At 39.8% G+C, this 20,454-nt stretch overlaps 1 protein-coding gene across 1 annotated transcript in view; it reads left to right on the top strand.

Moving 5' to 3' along the window:
- The window catches only part of PPP3R1 (protein phosphatase 3 regulatory subunit B, alpha), a 131,629-nt gene that overhangs the window by 68,274 nt on the left and 42,901 nt on the right, over positions 1-20,454 (top strand). The window contains exon 2 of the mRNA XM_053712112.1: positions 337-376. Coding sequence (XP_053568087.1) covers positions 337-376 — 40 coding nt within the window. The remainder of the gene's footprint in view (positions 1-336; positions 377-20,454) is intronic.

Below are 20,454 nucleotides of genomic sequence, written 5' to 3'. Positions count from 1 at the left end.
GAACATGCAGTTTTAAACAACTGTCCAATTTACTTCTATTATCAAATTTGTTTTGTTCTCTTGGTAGCCTTTGTTGAAAATGATACCTAGGTAGGCTCAGTAGCAGCAATGCATTGCTTGGAGCTAGCTGATCGTTGGTGGCTGCTCATATGCATCTTGTCACTGGCTCATCTGTGTTCAGCTAGCTCACATTAGTGCATTGATGCGCCTTCAACAAAGGATACCAAGTCAATGAAGCAAATCTTTTTTTGTTTTTTTAGTAGACAAGTCTTGTAATGTCTGATGTGTGTGTGTGTTTTTATTTATAGATCTCACCTGCTAATTTTTTTCTTTCAGGGAAATGAAGCAAGCTATCCGTTGGAGATGTGCTCTCATTGTAAGTATACCCATACTAATCATTATCCATACAGTAACACCTATAAAAATAGAAGACAACATAATACATACCATCACTATGAGAATAATAGGTATCAAAACACATATAAAAGGGATGCATATCAAAATGAGAGATCGTCTAATTATAATAGAGATCATCACTATAATCAACAACCATGGTATAGAGAAAGAGAACATTTTTACCCACACAATAGGATAAATAACACTTATTCCAGGACATATAATGAAAAACCTAATGAGTGGGAGTATCCCAGAACACATAGGAGAGAAAATAGACAGTGGGACTCCTGGAGAACCCCGACTCATAATAGGTTTGAACCACTAAGAGACCTAGATCAAAGAAGAGAAAATCAAATACATAACGATTCCCCTCTTTTTTTAGGGAAAAGCCCTCTGAAAGAGGGCACCTCAAGGGACCTTTTTCAGCCAGAAATAGAAACAAATCCCAGAAGAAAAAGGGGATTAGAGGAAAGAGAGGAAGGGGATTATCTAGAAAAACAAGCAAAAAGAGGGAGATAAATACCAATAACCAAGGAATATACAATTTAAGTAGTACTCCACTAAACAAAGAGGAAGAAAAAGTCCTAAGCCTAGGTCTCACATATGCTCCAACTGCCAGACTTAATAAATTCAATACTTTTATACATGTAAAAAAATTTGTGAGAAATCTAACCCTAAAAAGACATTTCTTAAAAAACCCCATAGAGAGACAGCTTAACACACAAATATCTGTGAAAATCAACCACTCTAATCTAAAACCTAAATCTAAATTTAACCCTATACATTCAAAAGGGAATTATTTAGACACTTTCGAAAAACTAGTGCTCAAAGATATCAAAAGATGTAATCCCCCACAACCAAAAAAGTTTAACCTAAGCCTGAAGGAAAAAGCTATTATTAACAACTTACAGAATAACAAAGAATTAACTATAAAATCTGCTGATAAGGGCGGTGGTATAGTTGTGATGGACACAACGAAATATCTAAATGAAGCCCATAGACTTTTAGATAACACCACAACATATAAAAAACTGGATCTTAATCCTACAAATAAATTTACACAAACACTAAACGCATTGTTGGTAGAAGGTAAAAGATCAGGTGTATTAAATGAAAAAGAATTTCAATATCTTACTCCACAAAATCCAAGAATACCGATCTTTTACTTTCTACCAAAAATTCACAAGAGCCTTATTGACCCCCCTGGTAGGCCCATCATATCAGGGATCGACTCCATCTCCTCCAATCTTTCTAGATATGTGGATGGATATCTACAAAAATATGTAACAAATTTAAGTTCCTATCTGAGGGACTCAACTCAAGTACTTAACATACTAAATACTTTTCAGTGGGAAGATGATATGTATCTGGCCACCTGTGACGTAACGTCACTGTATACAGTAATAGACCACAAAAAGGGGTTGGAGGCAATTAAACACTATCTGACAAAAGACACAGATATGCCAGAAATACACAAGGAATTCATTCTGATGAGCATTAAATTCATCCTAGAGAACAATTATTTCTCCTTCAATAATAAGTTCTACCTCCAAATAGAAGGAACGGCAATGGGTACAAGGTTTGCACCTAGCTACGCCAATCTTTTTATGGGTCTCTGGGAAGAAAGTTTCTTCGGATCCGGCGGCTATGGTGCAAACCTTGTACTCTATAAAAGATATATCGATGACCTTATAATAATTTGGAGAGGGCCAGAAACTGATCTAATTAAAATGTTTGAAAAAATGAACCAAAATAATTTTGGTTTAAATTTCACACATAACCAAAGCAAAGAGTCTATTACATTTTTGGATTTGGAAATTATGGTACTGGATAATAAGCTAGAGACTAAAACACATTTTAAAAAAGTTGACTGTAACAACTACCTGCATGCCAAAAGTTGTCATCTGGACGCCTGGAAAGATAATATACCAATAGGGCAGTGTCTCAGAGTACGAAAAAACTGTTCTAGGATGACAGATTTTGAGGACCAGGCAGGAACATTAATTGAAAGATTCAACTCAAGAGGTTACAATGCAACACATACCAAAAAAGCATTAGAAAGGGCAAAAAACACCAATAGAGAATCACTATTAGTATACAAAGAAAAAATAAATACAGACGACAATAAAATAAAAATCCCTTTTATAACTGATTACCATACTGACCATAATATGGTGAAAAAAATTGTAAAAAGACACTGGCACCTCATTAAGGAGGATAATATCCTGGGAGAAAAAGTAACAGATAACCCCAGCTTTGTCTTTAAAAAAGCAAGTAACTTAAAATCAGCTCTTGCACCCAGTGAATTAAGAAAATCTAAAAACAAAAAACTAATACAAAAAGATCTTCATGGACAAAAGCTAACAGGTTTTTTTCCATGTTACTCATGTAAATCATGTAGACACAGCAATAAATCCAATAAAATTCAGATAGGAGGTCCTGATAATATCTTACTAATTAAAGAACTCATAAGATGCTCACATAAAGGAATCATTTATGTCCTAAAATGCACCTGCAATCTATTCTATTTTGGAGAAACCAAGAGAACTTTGAGAGACAGAATCAGGGAACATCTTAATAATATAGAGAATAAAACAGATGACACACATCTCTATAAACATTTTAAAACCATACACAAGGGTAATACAAAGGACTTGTTATATTGGGGCATTTATAAAATAGAAAAACATTGGAGAGGTGGGGACATACAGAAAAAGTTGCTTCTAAAAGAAGCAGAGTATATTTTCAAATATGATACGCTATTCCCCAAAGGCCTAAATTCAGAGCTCGACATCTCACCATTTCTTCTTGATTAGAGAAATATAAACCTTAGCTACCATAACGTAATAATTAACCCCCAACTAAAGGTATCTTTCGCACTTCTGCACCTTAAATATATCCTTCGCACTTCTGCACCTTATTAGTATTTTTCATTATTTTCGTATTATCTGTAAAATGTTTGGTTAAATTTATACTAAGCTTAATGTTAATCTCTAGAAGCAAATTAATGGAGCCATGTATAAAGAGGCTGGTGCAATAAAACAAATCATACCACCTTAACAATGGTTCACGATGAACCAATAGGAAACAAGAGACACCTATTAAAGAGAGGAGTTAAGCAGTCTAAATCATTCTTGATAAAGCTCCTGGAGGGAGTGAAACGCGTAGAAGTATAAGACTGTATATCTGACTCCACTATTTCTTGAGCCGCTTGGACCAACCCGGGTTGACCGCTACCGTAGGATACCAAAGACAAGTGTTATCTGAACCTGCGTGCAAACAGCACTAAGGGCAGGTGAATCCATCTTTAATACACATTTCCACTGACCGGCACTTGAGAAGTACAAAATACTGGATACAAGAAGAAACATTGTACACTAACGATCCGCCAAGCAGTGATTGGCAGGCGCAAGTCGAGCCCCCATACATCGGGTGTGACGTCAGACGCCGACAACACGAGGACACTGCCAGAAGAACTGAGCCACAGGACGCATAGGATACCCTGTTGTTGCTCACGCACACGATAAGGTACAAATTTGTATGGGAGCTACAAATTGTAATTTAAGGCTAATATCAGTATACGATTATTGGACTCTCTTTTGGTTCATACATATGGACATAAAAAGTATCTTTGAAAGTACGCTGTGATACAAAAACAGCCTAAGGACTGATCTATTCTGATATAGAGACATAAGTACATCAGATTCTCCTTTTATGCACAGCCCTTTCTCAAGCTCCTTTTTCTACACAAAAGTTTATCAAGCTGTTATGTGTTATTTTAAATTGCTGTTTTAATAGATGTTAATTTGTAATCCTTTGAACTCCAAAAAATTCATGAGAGATTTTAGAAATTGCTCAGTCACACACCAGTAGATCCACTGTGACTAAAAATACTAATAAACAGCAAACTAATATTTCTCATGAAGTACCAATGAGTATTATTTTTATGTCTAACAAATTGTGCTAGAGACGTCTCTAAATTTTAAATTTTAAATATTATTGTTATCAAATAAATTATTCTACTTTTGATAGAAGCTGCTTTGATTTACTATACACCTAATCACTAGATACTTATTATAGATAATTATCACAGATATTGTAAATAATAATTATTTCACACAAGTATCTTCAGCTAATAGCGCCCTTACAAAATCTTCTTTTACGGCTCTCATTGTAAGTAACCACGTTTGTTTTGTATTTATAACCTTGATGGCCCAGAGAAATATAATTAATTCTAATTTTAGACTGTTTGAGGTCTGGTGCTTTCCATTAAAGGGGATATGAAACCCCAAAATGTTCTTTTGTTTGTGATTCAGAGCGAGAATACATTTTTTTTTTTTTTTTTAAAAGTTCCTAATTCTATTATCAAATTTGCTTAATTCCCATGATATTCTGTGTTGGAGAGATACCTAGGTAGGCATCTGGAGCACTACATGGCAGTAGATAGTGCTGCCATCTAGTGCTCTTGCAAATGGATAACAGTATTGCAAAATTGCTGCTATATAGTGCTCCTGAAATGGGCCGGCTCCTAAGCCTACTTCTACAAAGATCCCAAGAGTATGAAGAAAAGTTGACTATAGAAGTAAATTGGAAATTGTCTGAATCGTGAAATAAAAAATTTGGGTTTCATATCCCTTTAATCATTGTGTTTTCCCAAATTGTCAGTGCAAGTCATTTTCGAAATTTAGCAGACTACTGGATTACTGTTTTGCATACTTGTATAAACTAATGCTAGATAAGGTATTGAACTTGCATGAAAAAGGTTTACTTTTATAAATGCAAGGGTATGTGAATAAGTAGTGCTGTGGTTTTTACAGAAGCATTGCACAGTGTGGAGTAGTGTGTGACTGGATATAAATCACTAGATAGCATTTAGCCTTAAAGGGACAAGTTTACTCAAAACAATTCTCCCCTTAAATGTGTTCCCAATTATCCACTTTACCTGCTGGATTGTATTAAATTGTTTAAAAGTATTTCCTTTTCCACTATATTGGCATCTTAAATAGTTGCTTTAGCCTGTGGTATCCCCACCTATTCTGAAAGTTTCTGGCCTTAGGTCCAAGCTATAGATAAGCTGTGTAAACACAGCCAGCAGAAGAAATTGCACTCCCAGTGGGGTATAGAAGAGATAAGGTAATAAAATGTTTATTTTAGATTGTGATTGGTTTACGGACAGCTATAAGATAAAGAAGCAGGTATATGTACACAATGTGATAAAGCAATGAGATCCGATTATACCTTCAAGCTCTACCCATTTTATTAGGTTGTGGCTTCAAAACATAAAACCAGCTAATTTATATACACATAGACACAAATAAACCTTAAAATGCAAATTTTCATACATTTTATACAGCTGGTAAAAAAAGTAATTGGCAACACATTAAGTTAAAAGCAATTTTACAAGAGTATACTGTCCCTTTAAAGGACATGAAACCCCAAATTTTTCTTTCATTATTCAGATAGAAGTAAATTGGGAAGTTTGAATTGTGTGTTCTACTATCAAATTTGCTTCATTCTCTTGTTGGTTTTTGTTGAAAGAGCAGCAGTGAACACATCTAGTGAGCCAATCGCGAGAGACAAATGTGTGCATATACCAATCACCAGCTAATTCCCAGTAGTGTAGGATGTTAATGTTCTTTCAACAATGGATACCAAAAGAACAAAACACAGTGTAAAATTACTTGCTCTAGCTGAATCATGCAAGTTTCATTTTGACTTAACTATCCCTTTAAAGTGAATGTCAATTTTGATGCTAAAGTGCCCGGTTTTTAAAAATTTGATTAAAAAACAGGGGCACTTTAATTCATCAAAATTTACATTTTGCTCCTGTTGTAAAAAAACCCTGTACCTTTTAATCTTTAGAGCAGCTCAAGCTTCCTCCGGTCGTTGCAAGCCATTTCTGACGTCAGAAATGATGGATAGGTCATCCCCCACCCCGGGGAATCAGTGTCTGATTCAACGCTGTGATTGGAGGAAGCCTAATTCCTCATTTTAGACCCAGGAAGAAGCTTTGCAACTGGTGGAGGAAGCTGGAGCGGTTGTCAAGTTTAAAAGGTAAGTTTATTTCTCTTGTAAGGTGTATCCAGTCCACGGATCATCCATTACTTGTGGGATATTCTCATTCCCAACAGGAAGTTGCAAGAGGAAACCCACTGCAGAGCTGCAATATAGCTCCTCCCCTAACTGTCATAGCCAGTCATTCTCTTGCAACTCTCAACAAGCAAGGAGGTCGTAAGAGAGAGTGGTTAAATATAGCTAGTTTATTTTCTTCAATCAAAAGTTTATTTCTTTCATGTAATTAGCAAGAGTCCATGAGCTAGTGACGTATGGGATATACATTCCTACCAGGAGGGGCAAAGTTTCCCAAACCTCAAAATGCCTATAAATACACCCCTCACCACACCCACAAATCAGTTTTACAAACTTTGCCTCCCGTGGAGGTGGTGAAGTAAGTTTGTGCTAGATTCTACGTTGATATGCGCTCCGCAGCAGGTTGGAGCCCGGTTTTCCTCTCAGCGTGCAGTGAATGTCAGAGGGATGTGAGGAGAGTATTGCCTATTTGAATTCAATGATCTCCTTCTACGGGGTCTATTTCATTGGCTCTCTGTTAACGGTCGTAGAGATTCATCTCTTACCTCCCTTTTCAGATCGACGATATACTCTTATATATACCATTACCTCTACTGATTCTCGTTTCAGTACTGCTTTGGCTTTCTACTACATGTAGATGAGTGTCCTGGGGTAAGTAAGTCTTATTTTTGTGACACTCTAAGCTATGGTTGGGCATTTTTATATAAAGTTCTAAATATTTGTGTTTAAACATTTATTTGCCTTGATTCAGGATGTTCGATATTCCTTATTTCAGACAGTCAGTTTCATTATTTGGGATAATGCATTTGAATAATCAATTTTTTCTTACCTTAAAATTTGACTTTTTTCCCTGTGGGCTGTTAGGCTTGCGGGGGCTGAAAATGCTTCATTTTATTGCGTCATTCTTGGCGCGGAATTTTTTGGCGCAAAAAATTTTCTTTGTTATTTCCGGCGTCATACTTGTCACCGGAAGTTGCGTAATTTTTGACGTTTTTGCGCCAAAAGTGTCGGCGTTACCGGATGTGGCGTCATTTTTGGCGCTAAAAGCATTTAGGCGCCAAATAATGTGGGCGTCTTTTTTGGCGCTAAAAAATATGGGCGTCATTACACATTATTTAAGTCTCATTGTTTATTTGCTTCTGGTTGCTAGAAGCTTGTTCACTGGCATTTTTTCCCATTCCTGAAACTGTCATTTAAGGAATTTGATCAATTTTGCTTTATATGTTTTTTCTATTACATATTGCATACTTCTGGAAAATCGCTGCCTGGTGCTGGATCTACCAAAGTTAAGTGTATTTGCTGTAAACTTGTGGTATCTGTTCCTCCAGCTGTTGTTTGTAATGAATGTCATGACAAACTTGTTAATGCAGATAATATTTCCTTTAGTAATGTTACATTACCTGTTGCTGTTCCATCAACATCTAATACTCAGAGTGTTCCTGTTCACATAAGAGATTTTGTTTCTAAATCCATTAAGAAGGCTATGTCTGTTATTCCTCCTTCTAGTAAACGTAAAAGGTCTTTTAAAACTTCTCATTTTTCAGATTAATTTTTAAATGAACATCATCATTCTGATAATGATTCCTCTGGTTCAGAGGATTCTGTTTCAGAGGTTGATGCTCATAAATCTTCATATTTATTCGTTCTTTACTTAAAGAAGTCTTAATTGCATTAGAAATAGAGGAATCTGGTCCTCTTGATACTAAATCTAAACGTTTAAATAAGGTTTTTAAATCTCCTGTAGTTATTCCAGAAGTTTTTCCTGTCCCTGATGCTATTTCTGAAGTAATTTCCAGGGAATGGAATAATTTGGGTAATTCATTTACTCCTTCTAAACATTTTAAGCAATTATATCCTATGCCATCTTTGATATCATTAGGGTCGATGTCAGGTATATGTCTCTAGCTATTTTAGCTAGAAGAGCTTTATGGCTTAAAACTTGGAATGCTGATATGTCTTCCAAGTCAACTTTGCTTTCCCTTTCTTTCCAGGGTAATAAATTATTTGGTTCACAGTTGGATTTTATTATTTCAACTGTTACTGGGGGGAAAGGAACTTTTTTACCATAGGATAAAAAATCTAAAGGTAAATTTAGGTCTACTAATGGTTTTCGTTCCTTTCGTCACAATAAGGAACAAAAGCCTGATCCTTCCCCTACAGGAGCGGTATCAGTTTGGAAACCATCTCCAGTCTGGAATAAATCCAAGCCTTTTAGAAAGCCAAAGCCAGCTCCCAAGTCAACATGAAGGTGCGGCCCTCATTCCAGCCCAGCTGGTAGGGGGCAGATTACGATTTTTCAAAGAAATTTGGATCAATTCGATTCACAATCTTTGGATTCAGAACATTGTTTCACAAGGGTACAGAATAGGCTTCAAGATAAGGCCTCCTGCAAGAAGATTTTTTCTTTCCCGTGTCCCAGTAAATCCAGTGAAGGCTCAAGCATTTCTGAAATGTGTTTCAGATCTAGAGTTGGCTGGAGTAATTATGCCAGTTCCAGTTCTGGAACAGGGGCTGGGGTTTTACTCAAATCTCTTCATTGTACCAAAGAAGCAGAATTCCTTCAGACCAGTTCTGGATTTAAAAATATTGAATCATTATGTAAGGATACCAACATTCAAAATGGTAACTATAAGGACTATTCTGCCTTTTGTTCAGCAAGGGCATTATATGTCCACAATAGATTTACAGGATGCATATCTGCATATTCCGATTCATCCAGATCACTATCAGTTTCTGAGATTCTCTTTCCTAGACAAGCATTACCAGTTTGTGGCTCTGCCGTTTTGGCCTAGCAACAGCTCCAAGGATTTTTACAAAGGTTCTCGGTGCCCTTGTGTCTGTAATCAGAGAACAGGGTATTGTGGTATTTCCTTATTTGGACGATATCTTGGTACTTGCTCAGTCTTCACATTTAGCAGAATCTCATACGAATCGTCTTGTATTGTTTCTTCGAGAACATGGTTGGAGGATCAATTTACCAAAAAGTTAATTGATTCCTCAGACAAGGGTAACCTTTTTAGGTTTTCAGATAGATTGAGTCTCCATGACTTTGTCTCTGACATACAAGAGACGTCTAAAATTGGTTTCAGCTTGTCAAAACCTTCAGTCTCAATCATTCCCTTCGGTAGCCGTATGCATGGAAATTCTAGGTCTTATGACTGCTGCATCGGACGTGATCCCCTTTGCTCGTTTTCACATGCGACCTCTTCAGCTCTGTATGCTGAACCAGTGGTGCAGGGATTATACAAAGATATCTCAAATAATATCTTTAAAACCGATTGTATGACACTCTCTGACGTGGTGGACAGACCACCATCGTTTAGTTCAGGGGGCTTCTTTTGTTCTTCCGACCTGGACTGTGATCTCAACAGATGCAAGTCTGACAGGTTGGGGAGCTGTTTGGGGGTCTCTGACAGCACAAGGGGTTTGGGAATCTCAGGAGGTGAGATTACCAATCAACATTTTGGAACTCCGTGCAATTTTCAGAGCTCTTCAGTCATGGCCTTTTCTAAAGAGAGTCGTTCATTTGTTTTCAGACGGACAATGTCACAACCGTGGCATATGTCAACCATCAAGGAGGGACTCACAGTCCTCTGGCTATGAAAGAAGTATCTCGAATACTGGTATGGGCGGAATCCAGCTCCTGTCTAATTTCTGCGGTTCATATCCCAGGTATAGACAATTGGGAAGCGGATTATCTCAGTCGCCAAACGTTACATCCGGGCGAATGGTCTCTTCACCCAGAGGTTTTTCTTCAGATTGTTCAAATGTGGGGACTTCCAGAAATAGATCTGATGGCTTCTCATCTAAACAAAAAACTTCCCAGGTATCTGTCCAGATCCAGGGATCCTCAGGCGGAGGCAGTGGATGCATTGTCACTTTCTTGGAAGTATCATCCTGCCTATATCTTTCCGCCTCTAGTTCTTCTTCCAAGAGTGATTTCCAAGATTCTAAAGGAGTGCTCGTTTGTTCTGCTGGTGGCTCCAGCATGGCCTCACAGGTTTTGGTATGCGGATCTTGTCCGGATGGCCACTTGCCAACCGTGGACTCTCCCGTTAAGACCAGACCTTCTCTCGCAAGGTCCTTTTTTCCATCAGGATCTCAAATCCTTAAATTTTAAGGTATGGAGATTGAACGCTTGATTCTCAGTCATAGAGGTTTCTCTGACTCTGTGATTAATACTATGTTACAGGCTCGTAAATCTGTATCTAGGAAGATATATTATCGAGTCTGGAAGATTTACATTTCTCCAACATAGGTGTGTCCGGTCCACGGCGTCATCCTTACTTGTGGGATATTCTCTTCCCCAACAGGAAATGGCAAAGAGCCCAGCAAAGCTGGTCACATGATCCCTCCTAGGCTCCGCCTACCCCAGTCATTCTCTTTGCCGTTGTACAGGCAACATCTCCACGGAGATGGCTTAGAGTTTTTTAGTGTTTAACTGTAGTTTTTATTATTCAATCAAGAGTTTGTTATTTTGAAATAGTGCTGGTATGTACTATTTACTCAGAAACAGAAAAGAGATGAAGATTTCTGTTTGTATGAGGAAAATGATTTTAGCAACCGTCACTAAAATCCATGGCTGTTCCACACAGGACTGTTGAGAGCAATTAACTTCAGTTGGGGGAACAGTGAGCAGTCTCTTGCTGCTTGAGGTATGACACATTCTAACAAGACGATGTAATGCTGGAAGCTGTCATTTTCCCTATGGGATCCGGTAAGCCATGTTTATTACGATCGTAAATAAGGGCTTCACAAGGGCTTATTAAGACTGTAGACTTTTTCTGGGCTAAATCGATTCATTATTAACACATATTTAGCCTTGAGGAATCATTTTATTTGGGTATTTTGATATAATAATATCGGCAGGCACTGTTTTAGACACCTTATTCTTTAGGGGCTTTCCCAAAGCATAGGCAGAGCCTCATTTTCGCGCCGGTGTTGCGCACTTGTTTTTGAGAGGCATGGCATGCAGTCGCATGTGAGAGGAGCTCTGATACTTAGAAAAGACTTTCTGAAGGCGTCATTTGGTATCGTATTCCCCTTTGGGCTTGGTTGGGTCTCAGCAAAGCAGATACCAGGGACTGTAAAGGGGTTAAAGTTCAAAACGGCTCCGGTTCCGTTATTTTAAGGGTTAAAGCTTCCAAATTTGGTGTGCAATACTTTTAAGGCTTTAAGACACTGTGGTGAAAATTTGGTGAATTTTGAACAATTCCTTCATGTTTTTTCGCAATTGCAGTAATAAAGTGTGTTCAGTTTAAAATTTAAAGTGACAGTAACGGTTTTATTTTAAAACGTTTTTTGTACTTTGTTATCAAGTTTATGCCTGTTTAACATGTCTGAACTACCAGATAGACTGTGTTCTGAATGTGGGGAAGCCAGAATTCCTATTCATTTAAATAAATGTGATTTATGTGACAATGACAATGATGCCCAAGATGATTCCTCAAGTGAGGGGAGTAAGCATGGTACTGCATCATTCCCTCCTTCGTCTACACGAGTCTTGCCCACTCAGGAGGCCCCTAGTACATCTAGCGCGCCAATACTCCTTACTATGCAACAATTAACGGCTGTAATGGATAATTCTGTCAAAAACATTTTAGCCAAAATGAACACTTATCAGCGTAAGCGCGACTGCTCTGTTTTAGATACTGAAGAGCATGACGACGCTGATAATGTTTCTGAAGGGCCCCTAACCCAGTCTGATGGGGCCAGGGAGGTTTTGTCTGAGGGAGAAATTACTGATTCAGGGAACATTTCTCAACATGCTGAACCTGATGTGATTACATTTAAATTTAAGTTGGAACATCTCCGCATTCTGCTTAAGGAGGTATTATCCACTCTGGATGATTGTGACAAGTTGGTCATCCCAGAGAAACTATGTAAAATGGACAAGTTCCTAGAGGTGCCGGGGCTCCCAGAAGCTTTTCCTATACCCAAGCGGGTGGCGGACATTGTTAATAAAGAATGGGAAAGGCCCGGTATTCCTTTCGTCCCTCCCCCCATATTTAAAAAATTGTTTCCTATGGTCGACCCCAGAAAGGACTTATGGCAGACAGTCCCCAAGGTCGAGGGAGCGGTTTCCACTTTAAACAAACGCACCACTATACCCATAGAGGATAGTTGTGCTTTCAAAGATCCTATGGATAAAAAATTAGAAGGTTTGCTTAAAAAGATGTTTGTTCAGCAGGGTTACCTTCTACAACCAATTTCATGCGTTGTCCCTGTCGCTACAGCCGCATGTTTCTGGTTCGATGAGCTGATAAAGGCGGTCGATAGTGATTCTCCTCCTTATGAGGAGATTATGGACAGAATCAATGCTCTCAAATTGGCTAATTCTTTTACCCTAGACGCCACTTTGCAATTGGCTAGGTTAGCGGCTAAGAATTCTGGGTTTGCTATTGTGGCGCGCAGAGCGCTTTGGTTGAAATCTTGGTCGGCTGATGCGTCTTCCAAGAACAAGCTACTTAACATTCCTTTCAAGGGGAAAACGCTGTTTGGCCCTGACTTGAAAGAGATTATCTCTGATATCACTGGGGGTAAGGGCCACGCCCTTCCTCAGGATCGGCCTTTCAAGGCAAAAAATAAACCTAATTTTCGTCCCTTTCGTAGAAACGGACCAGCCCAAAGTGCTACGTCCTCTAAGCAAGAGGGTAATACTTCTCAAGCCAAGCCAGCTTGGAGACCAATGCAAGGCTGGAACAAGGGAAAGCAGGCCAAGAAACCTGCCACTGCTACCAAGACAGCATGAAATGTTGGCCCCCGATCCGGGACCGGATCTGGTGGGGGGCAGACTCTCTCTCTTCGCTCAGGCTTGGGCAAGAGATGTTCTGGATCCTTGGGCGCTAGAAATAGTCTCCCAAGGTTATCTTCTGGAATTCAAGGGGCTTCCCCCAAGGGGGAGGTTCCACAGGTCTCAGTTGTCTTCAGACCACATAAAAAGACAGGCATTCTTACATTGTGTAGAAGACCTGTTAAAAATGGGAGTGATTCATCCTGTTCCATTAAGAGAACAAGGGATGGGGTTCTACTCCAATCTGTTCATAGTTCCCAAAAAAGAGGGAACGTTCAGACCAATCTTAGATCTCAAGATCTTAAACAAGTTTCTCAGGGTTCCATCGTTCAAGATGGAAACCATTCGAACTATTCTTCCTTCCATCCAGGAAGGTCAATTCATGACCACGGTGGATTTAAAGGATGCGTATCTACATATTCCTATCCACAAGGAACATCATCGGTTCCTAAGGTTCGCATTCCTGGACAAGCATTACCAGTTCGTGGCGCTTCCTTTCGGATTAGCCACTGCTCCAAGGATTTTCACAAAGGTACTAGGGTCCCTTCTAGCTGTGCTAAGACCAAGGGGCATTGCTGTAGTACCTTATTTGGACGACATTCTGATTCAAGCGTCGTCCCTTCCTCAAGCAAAGGCTCACACGGACATAGTCCTGGCCTTTCTCAGATCCCACGGATGGAAAGTGAACGTGGAAAAGAGTTCTCTATCTCCGTCAACAAGGGTTCCCTTCTTGGGAACAATAATAGACTCCTTAGAAATGAGGATATTTCTGACAGAGGCCAGAAAAACAAAGCTTCTAGACTCTTGTCGGATACTTCATTCCGTTCCTCTTCCTTCCATAGCTCAGTGCATGGAAGTGATCGGGTTGATGGTAGCGGCAATGGACATAGTTCCTTTTGCGCGCATTCATCTAAGACCATTACAACTGTGCATGCTCAGTCAGTGGAATGGGGATTATACAGACTTGTCTCCGAAGATACAAGTAAATCAGAGGACCAGAGACTCACTCCGTTGGTGGCTGTCCCTGGACAACCTGTCACAAGGGATGACATTCCGCAGACCAGAGTGGGTCATTGTCACGACCGACGCCAGTCTGATGGGCTGGGGCGCGGTCTGGGGATCCCTGAAAGCTCAGGGTCTTTGGTCTCGGGAAGAATCTCTTCTACCGATAAATATTCTGGAACTGAGAGCGATATTCAATGCTCTCAAGGCTTGGCCTCAGCTAGCGAGGGCCAAGTTCATACGGTTTCAATCAGACAACATGACAACTGTTGCGTACATCAACCATCAGGGGGGAACAAGGAGTTCCCTAGCGATGGAAGACGTGACCAAAATCATTCTATGTGCGGAGTCTCACTCCTGCCACCTGTCCGCTATCCACATCCCAGGAGTGGAAAATTGGGAAGCGGATTTTCTGAGTCGTCAGACATTGCATCCGGGGGAGTGGGAACTCCATCCGGAAATCTTTGCCCAAGTCACTCAGCTGTGGGGCATTCCAGACATGGATCTGATGGCCTCTCGTCAGAACTTCAAAGTTCCTTGCTACGGGTCCAGATCCAGGGATCCCAAGGCGGCTCTAGTGGATGCACTAGTAGCACCTTGGACCTTCAAACTAGCTTATGTGTTCCCGCCGTTTCCTCTCATCCCCAGGCTGGTAGCCAGGATCAATCAGGAGAGGGCGTCGGTGATCTTGATAGCTCCTGCGTGGCCACGCAGGACTTGGTATGCAGATCTGGTGAATATGTCATCGGCTCCACCTTGGAAGCTACCTTTGAGACGAGACCTTCTTGTTCAGGGTCCGTTCGAACATCCGAACCTGGTTTCACTCCAGCTGACTGCTTGGAGATTGAACGCTTGATCTTATCGAAGCGAGGGTTCTCAGATTCTGTTATCGATACTCTTGTTCAGGCCAGAAAGCCTGTAACTAGAAAGATTTACCACAAAATTTGGAAAAAATATATCTGTTGGTGTGAATCTAAAGGATTCCCTTGGGACAAGGTTAAGATTCCTAAGATTCTATCCTTCCTTCAAGAAGGATTGGAAAAAGGATTATCTGCAAGTTCCCTGAAGGGACAGATTTCTGCCTTGTCTGTGTTACTTCACAAAAAGCTGGCAGCTGTGCCAGATGTTCAAGCCTTTGTTCAGGCTCTGGTTAGAATTAAGCCTGTTTACAAACCTTTGACTCCTCCTTGGAGTCTCAATTTAGTTCTTTCAGTTCTTCAGGGGGTTCCGTTTGAACCCTTACATTCCGTTGATATTAAGTTATTATCTTGGAAAGTTTTGTTTTTAGTTGCAATTTCTTCTGCTAGAAGAGTTTCAGAATTATCTGCTCTGCAGTGTTCTCCTCCTTATCTGGTGTTCCATGCAGATAAGGTGGTTTTACGTACTAAACCTGGTTTTCTTCCAAAAGTTGTTTCTAACAAAAACATTAACCAGGAGATTATCGTACCTTCTCTGTGTCCGAAACCAGTTTCAAAGAAGGAACGTTTGTTGCACAATTTGGATGTTGTTCGCGCTCTAAAATTCTATTTAGAAGCTACAAAGGATTTTAGACAAACATCTTCCTTGTTTGTTGTTTATTCCGGTAAAAGGAGAGGTCAAAAAGCAACTTCTACCTCTCTCTCTTTTTGGATTAAAAGCATCATCAGATTGGCTTACGAGACTGCCGGACGGCAGCCTCCCGAAAGAATCACAGCTCATTCCACTAGGGCTGTGGCTTCCACATGGGCCTTCAAGAACGAGGCTTCTGTTGATCAGAATATGTAGGGCAGCGACTTGGTCTTCACTGCACACTTTTACCAAATTTTACAAGTTTGATACTTTTGCTTCTTCTGAGGCTATTTTTGGGAGAAAGGTTTTGCAAACCGTGGTGCCTTCCATTTAGGTGACCTGATTTGTTCCCTCCCTTCATCCGTGTCCTAAAGCTTTGGTATTGGTTCCCACAAGTAAGGATGACGCCGTGGACCGGACACACCTATGTTGGAGAAAACAGAATTTATGTTTACCTGATAAATTACTTTCTCCAACGGTGTGTCCGGTCCACGGCCCGCCCTGGTTTTTTTAATCAGGTCTGATAATTTATTTTCTTTAACTACAGTCACCACGGTACCATATGGTTTCTCCTATGCAAATATTCCTCCTTAACGTCGGTCGAATGACTGGGGTAGGCGGAGCCTAGGAGGGATCATGTGACCAGCTTTGCTGGGCTCTTTGCCATTTCCTGTTGGGGAAGAGAATATCCCACAAGTAAGGATGACGCCGTGGACCGGACACACCGTTGGAGAAAGTAATTTATCAGGTAAACATAAATTCTGTTTTCTTGGTGTTTTTCTCATTTTTCTTGGCATTCTTTTAGAATTCCTAGAATTTTACAGTTTCTTCAGGATGGTTTGGATAAAGGTTTGTCTGCAAGTTCCTTGAAAGGACAAATCTCTGCTCTCTGTTCTTTTTCACAGAAAGATTGCTAGTCTTCCTGATATTCATTGTTTTGTACAAGCTTTGGTTCGTATAAAACCTGTTATTAAGTCAATTTCTCCTCCTTGGAGTTTGAATTTGGTTCTGGGGGCTCTTCAAGCTCCTCCGTTTGAACCTATGCATTCGCTGGACATTAAATTACTTTCTTGGAAAGTTTTGTTTCTTTTGGCCATCTCTTCTGCTAGAAGAGTTTCTGAATTATCTGCTCTTTCTTGTGAGTCTCCTCTAAATTTTTACCTAAGGTTGTGAATTCTAACAACATTAGTAGAGAAATTGTGGTTCCTTCATTGTGTCCTAATCCTAAGAATTCTAAGGAAAGATCGTTGCATTCTTTGGATGTAGTTAGATTTTTGAAATATTATGTTGAAGCTACTAAAAATTTCCGGAAGACTTCTAGTCTATTTGTTATCTTTTCCGGTTCTAGGAAAGGTCAGAAGGCCTCTGCCATTTCTTTGGCGTTTTGGTTAAAGTCTTTGCTTCATCATGCTTATGTCGAGTCGGGTAAAACTCAGCTCATTCTACTAGGTCAGTTTCTACTTCCTGGGCGTTTAGGAATGAAGCTTCGGTTGATCAGATTTGCAAAGCAGCAACTTGGTCTTCTTTGCATACTTTTACTAAATTCTACCATTTTGATGTGTTTTCTTCTTCTGAAGCTGTCTTTGGTAGAAAAGTACTTCAGGCAGCTGTTTCAGTTTGATTCTTCTGCTTATAATTTCAGTTTTTTTCATTATAAGATTTAAACTTTGTTTTGGGTGTGGATTATTTTCAGCGGAATTGGCTGTCTTTATTTTATCCCTCCCTCTCTAGTGACTCTTGCGTGGAAGATCCACATCTTGGGTATTCATTATCCCATACGTCACTAGCTCATGGACTCTTGCTAATTACATGAAAGAAAACATAATTTATGTAAGAACTTACCTGATAAATTCATTTCTTTCATATTAGCAAGAGTCCATGAGGCCCACCCTTTTTTGTGGTGGTTATGATTTTTTTGTATAAAGCACAATTATTCCAATTCCTTATTTTTTATGCTTTCGCACTTTTTGTCTTATCACCCCACTTCTTGGCTATGCGTTAAACTGATTTGTGGGTGTGGTGAGGGGTGTATTTATAGGCATTTTGAGGTTTGGGAAACTTTGCACCTCCTGGTAGGAATGTATATCCCATACGTCACTAGCTCATGGACTCTTGCTAATATGAAAGAAATTAATTTATCAGGTAAGTTCTTACATAAATTATGTTTTTTTAAATAGTACCAGAGTTGTGCTATTTTATCTCAGGCAGTAAATAGAAGAAGAATCTGCCTGAGTTTTCTATGATCTTAGCAGGTTGTAACTAAGATCCATTGCTGTTCAAACATATGTCTGAGGGGATTACACAGATGAGGTAAAACTTCAGCGAGAGAATGGCGTGCAGTTTATTCTGCTATCAGGTATGTGCAGTTATAATTTTTTCTAGAGATGGAAAACACTAGAAAATGCTGCTGATACCGGATTAATGTAAGTTGAGCCTGAATACAGTGATTTAATAACGACTGGTATGCTTACTCCCAGGGGTAATACCCTTATGATATTGACAATATAAAACATTTGCTGGCATGTTTAATCGTTTTTATATATATTTTGGTGATAAAACTTTATTGGGGCCTAGTTTTTTCCACATGGCTGGCTTAAATTTTGCCTAGAAACAGTTTCCTGAGGCTTTCCACTGTGTTACTATGAGTGGGAGGGGCCTATTTTAACGTTTTTTTGTGCAGTTAAAATTACATCCACATTACCTCAAAGGCCCTCTGAATGCTATAGGACATCTCTAAAGGGCCCAAAGGCTTTCCAAAGTCGTTTATTGTGGAAGGTAGGGCTACAGCTTGCTTTGGCAGTTGGTTTTGACTGTTAAAAAAGTCTATTTCGTTTTTTTTTATCCGTTTTTTTGAACTAAGGGGTTAATCATCCATTTGCAAGTGGGTGCAATGCTCTGCTAGTCTATTACATACACTGTAAAAATGTCGTTTGATTTACTGCATTTTTTCACTGTTTTTCACTGTTTTTCAAATTCTGACAATTTGTTTCTCTTAAAGGCACAGTGCCATTTTTTATATTTGCTTGTTAACTTGATTTAAAGTGTTTTCCAAGCTTGCTAGTCTCATTGCTAGTCTGTACAAACATGTCTGGCATAGAGGAAACTCCTTGTTCATTATGTTTAAAAGCCATGGTGGAACCCCCTCTTAGAATGTGTACCAAATGTACTGATTTCATTTTAGGCAATAAAGATAATTTTCTGTCTTTTTAAAAAATTTGATGACCAGAGGAATCTGACGAGGGGGAAGTTATGCCGACTAACTTTCCCCATGTGTCAGACCCTTTGACTCCCGCTTAAGGGACTCACGCTCAAATGGCGCCAAGTACATCTATGGCGCCCATAGCGTTTACTTTACAAGACATGGCGGCAGTCATGGATAATACACTGTCAGCTGTATTAGCCAGACTACCTGAACTTAGAGGTAAGCGAGATAGCTATGGGGTGAGACAAAATGCAGAGCATACTGACGCTTTAAGAACCATGTCTGATACTGCCTCACAATATGCAGAAGCTGAGGAAAGAGAGCTTCAGTCAGTGGGTGATGTTAATGACTCAGGAAGATACCTGATTCTAATATTTCTACATTTAAATGTAAGCTTGTACACCTCCGCGTGTTGCTTAGGGAGGTTTTAGCTGCTCTGAATGACTGTGATTCCATTGCAGTGCCAGAGAAATTGTGTAGACTGGATAAATACTTGCAGTGCCGGTGTGTACTGATGTTTTTCCAATACCTAAAAGGTTTACAAAAATTATTAATAAGGAATGGGATAGACCAGGTGTGCCGTTCTCTTCCCCTCCTATTTTTAGAAAAATGTTTCCAATAGACGCCACCACACGGGACTTATGGCAGACAGTCCCTAAGGTAGAGGGAGCAGTTTCTACTCTACCAAAGCGTACTACTATCCCTGTCGAGGACAGTTGTGCATTTTTAGATCCAATGGATAAAAAAAATAAAAAATACAAGGTTTTATCCTACAGCCCCTTGCATGCATTGCCCCTGTCACTGCTGAGGCGTACTGGTTTGAGTCTCTGGAAGAGGCTTTACAGGTAGCGACTCCATTGGATGACATACTTGGCAAACTTAGAGCACTTAAGCTAGCCAATTCTTTTATTTCTGATGACATTGTTCATTTGACTAAACTAACGGCTAAGAATTCTGGTTTTGCTATACAGGCGTGCAGAGCGCTATGGCTTAAATCATGGTCAGCTGACGTGACTTCAAAATCTAAGCTACTTAACACTCCCTTCAAGGGGCAGATCCTATTCAGGCCTGGTTTGAAGGAGATTATTGCTGATATCACAGGAGGAAAAGGTCATGCCCTTCCTCAGGACAGGTCCAAGTCTAGGGCCAAACAGTCTAATTTTCGTGCCTTTCAAAACTTCAAGGCAGGTGCTGCATCAACTTCCTCTAATAATAAACAAGAGGGAACTTTTGCTCAATCTAAGACGGTCTAGAGTCCAAACCAGATCTGGAAAAAAGGTAAGCAGGTCAAAAAAGCCTGCTGCTGCCTCTAAGACAGCATGAAGGACCGGCCCCCTATCCGGTAACGGATCTAGTAGGGGGCAGACTTTCACTCTTCACCCAGGCGTGGGCAAGAGATGTTCAGGATCCCTGGGCATTGGAA

This window comes from Bombina bombina, chromosome 4, assembly GCF_027579735.1.
Source record: "Bombina bombina isolate aBomBom1 chromosome 4, aBomBom1.pri, whole genome shotgun sequence".
In the NCBI taxonomy this organism is placed as follows: Eukaryota; Metazoa; Chordata; class Amphibia; order Anura; family Bombinatoridae; genus Bombina; species Bombina bombina.
This window is presented reverse-complemented; position numbering and strand designations above follow the sequence as displayed.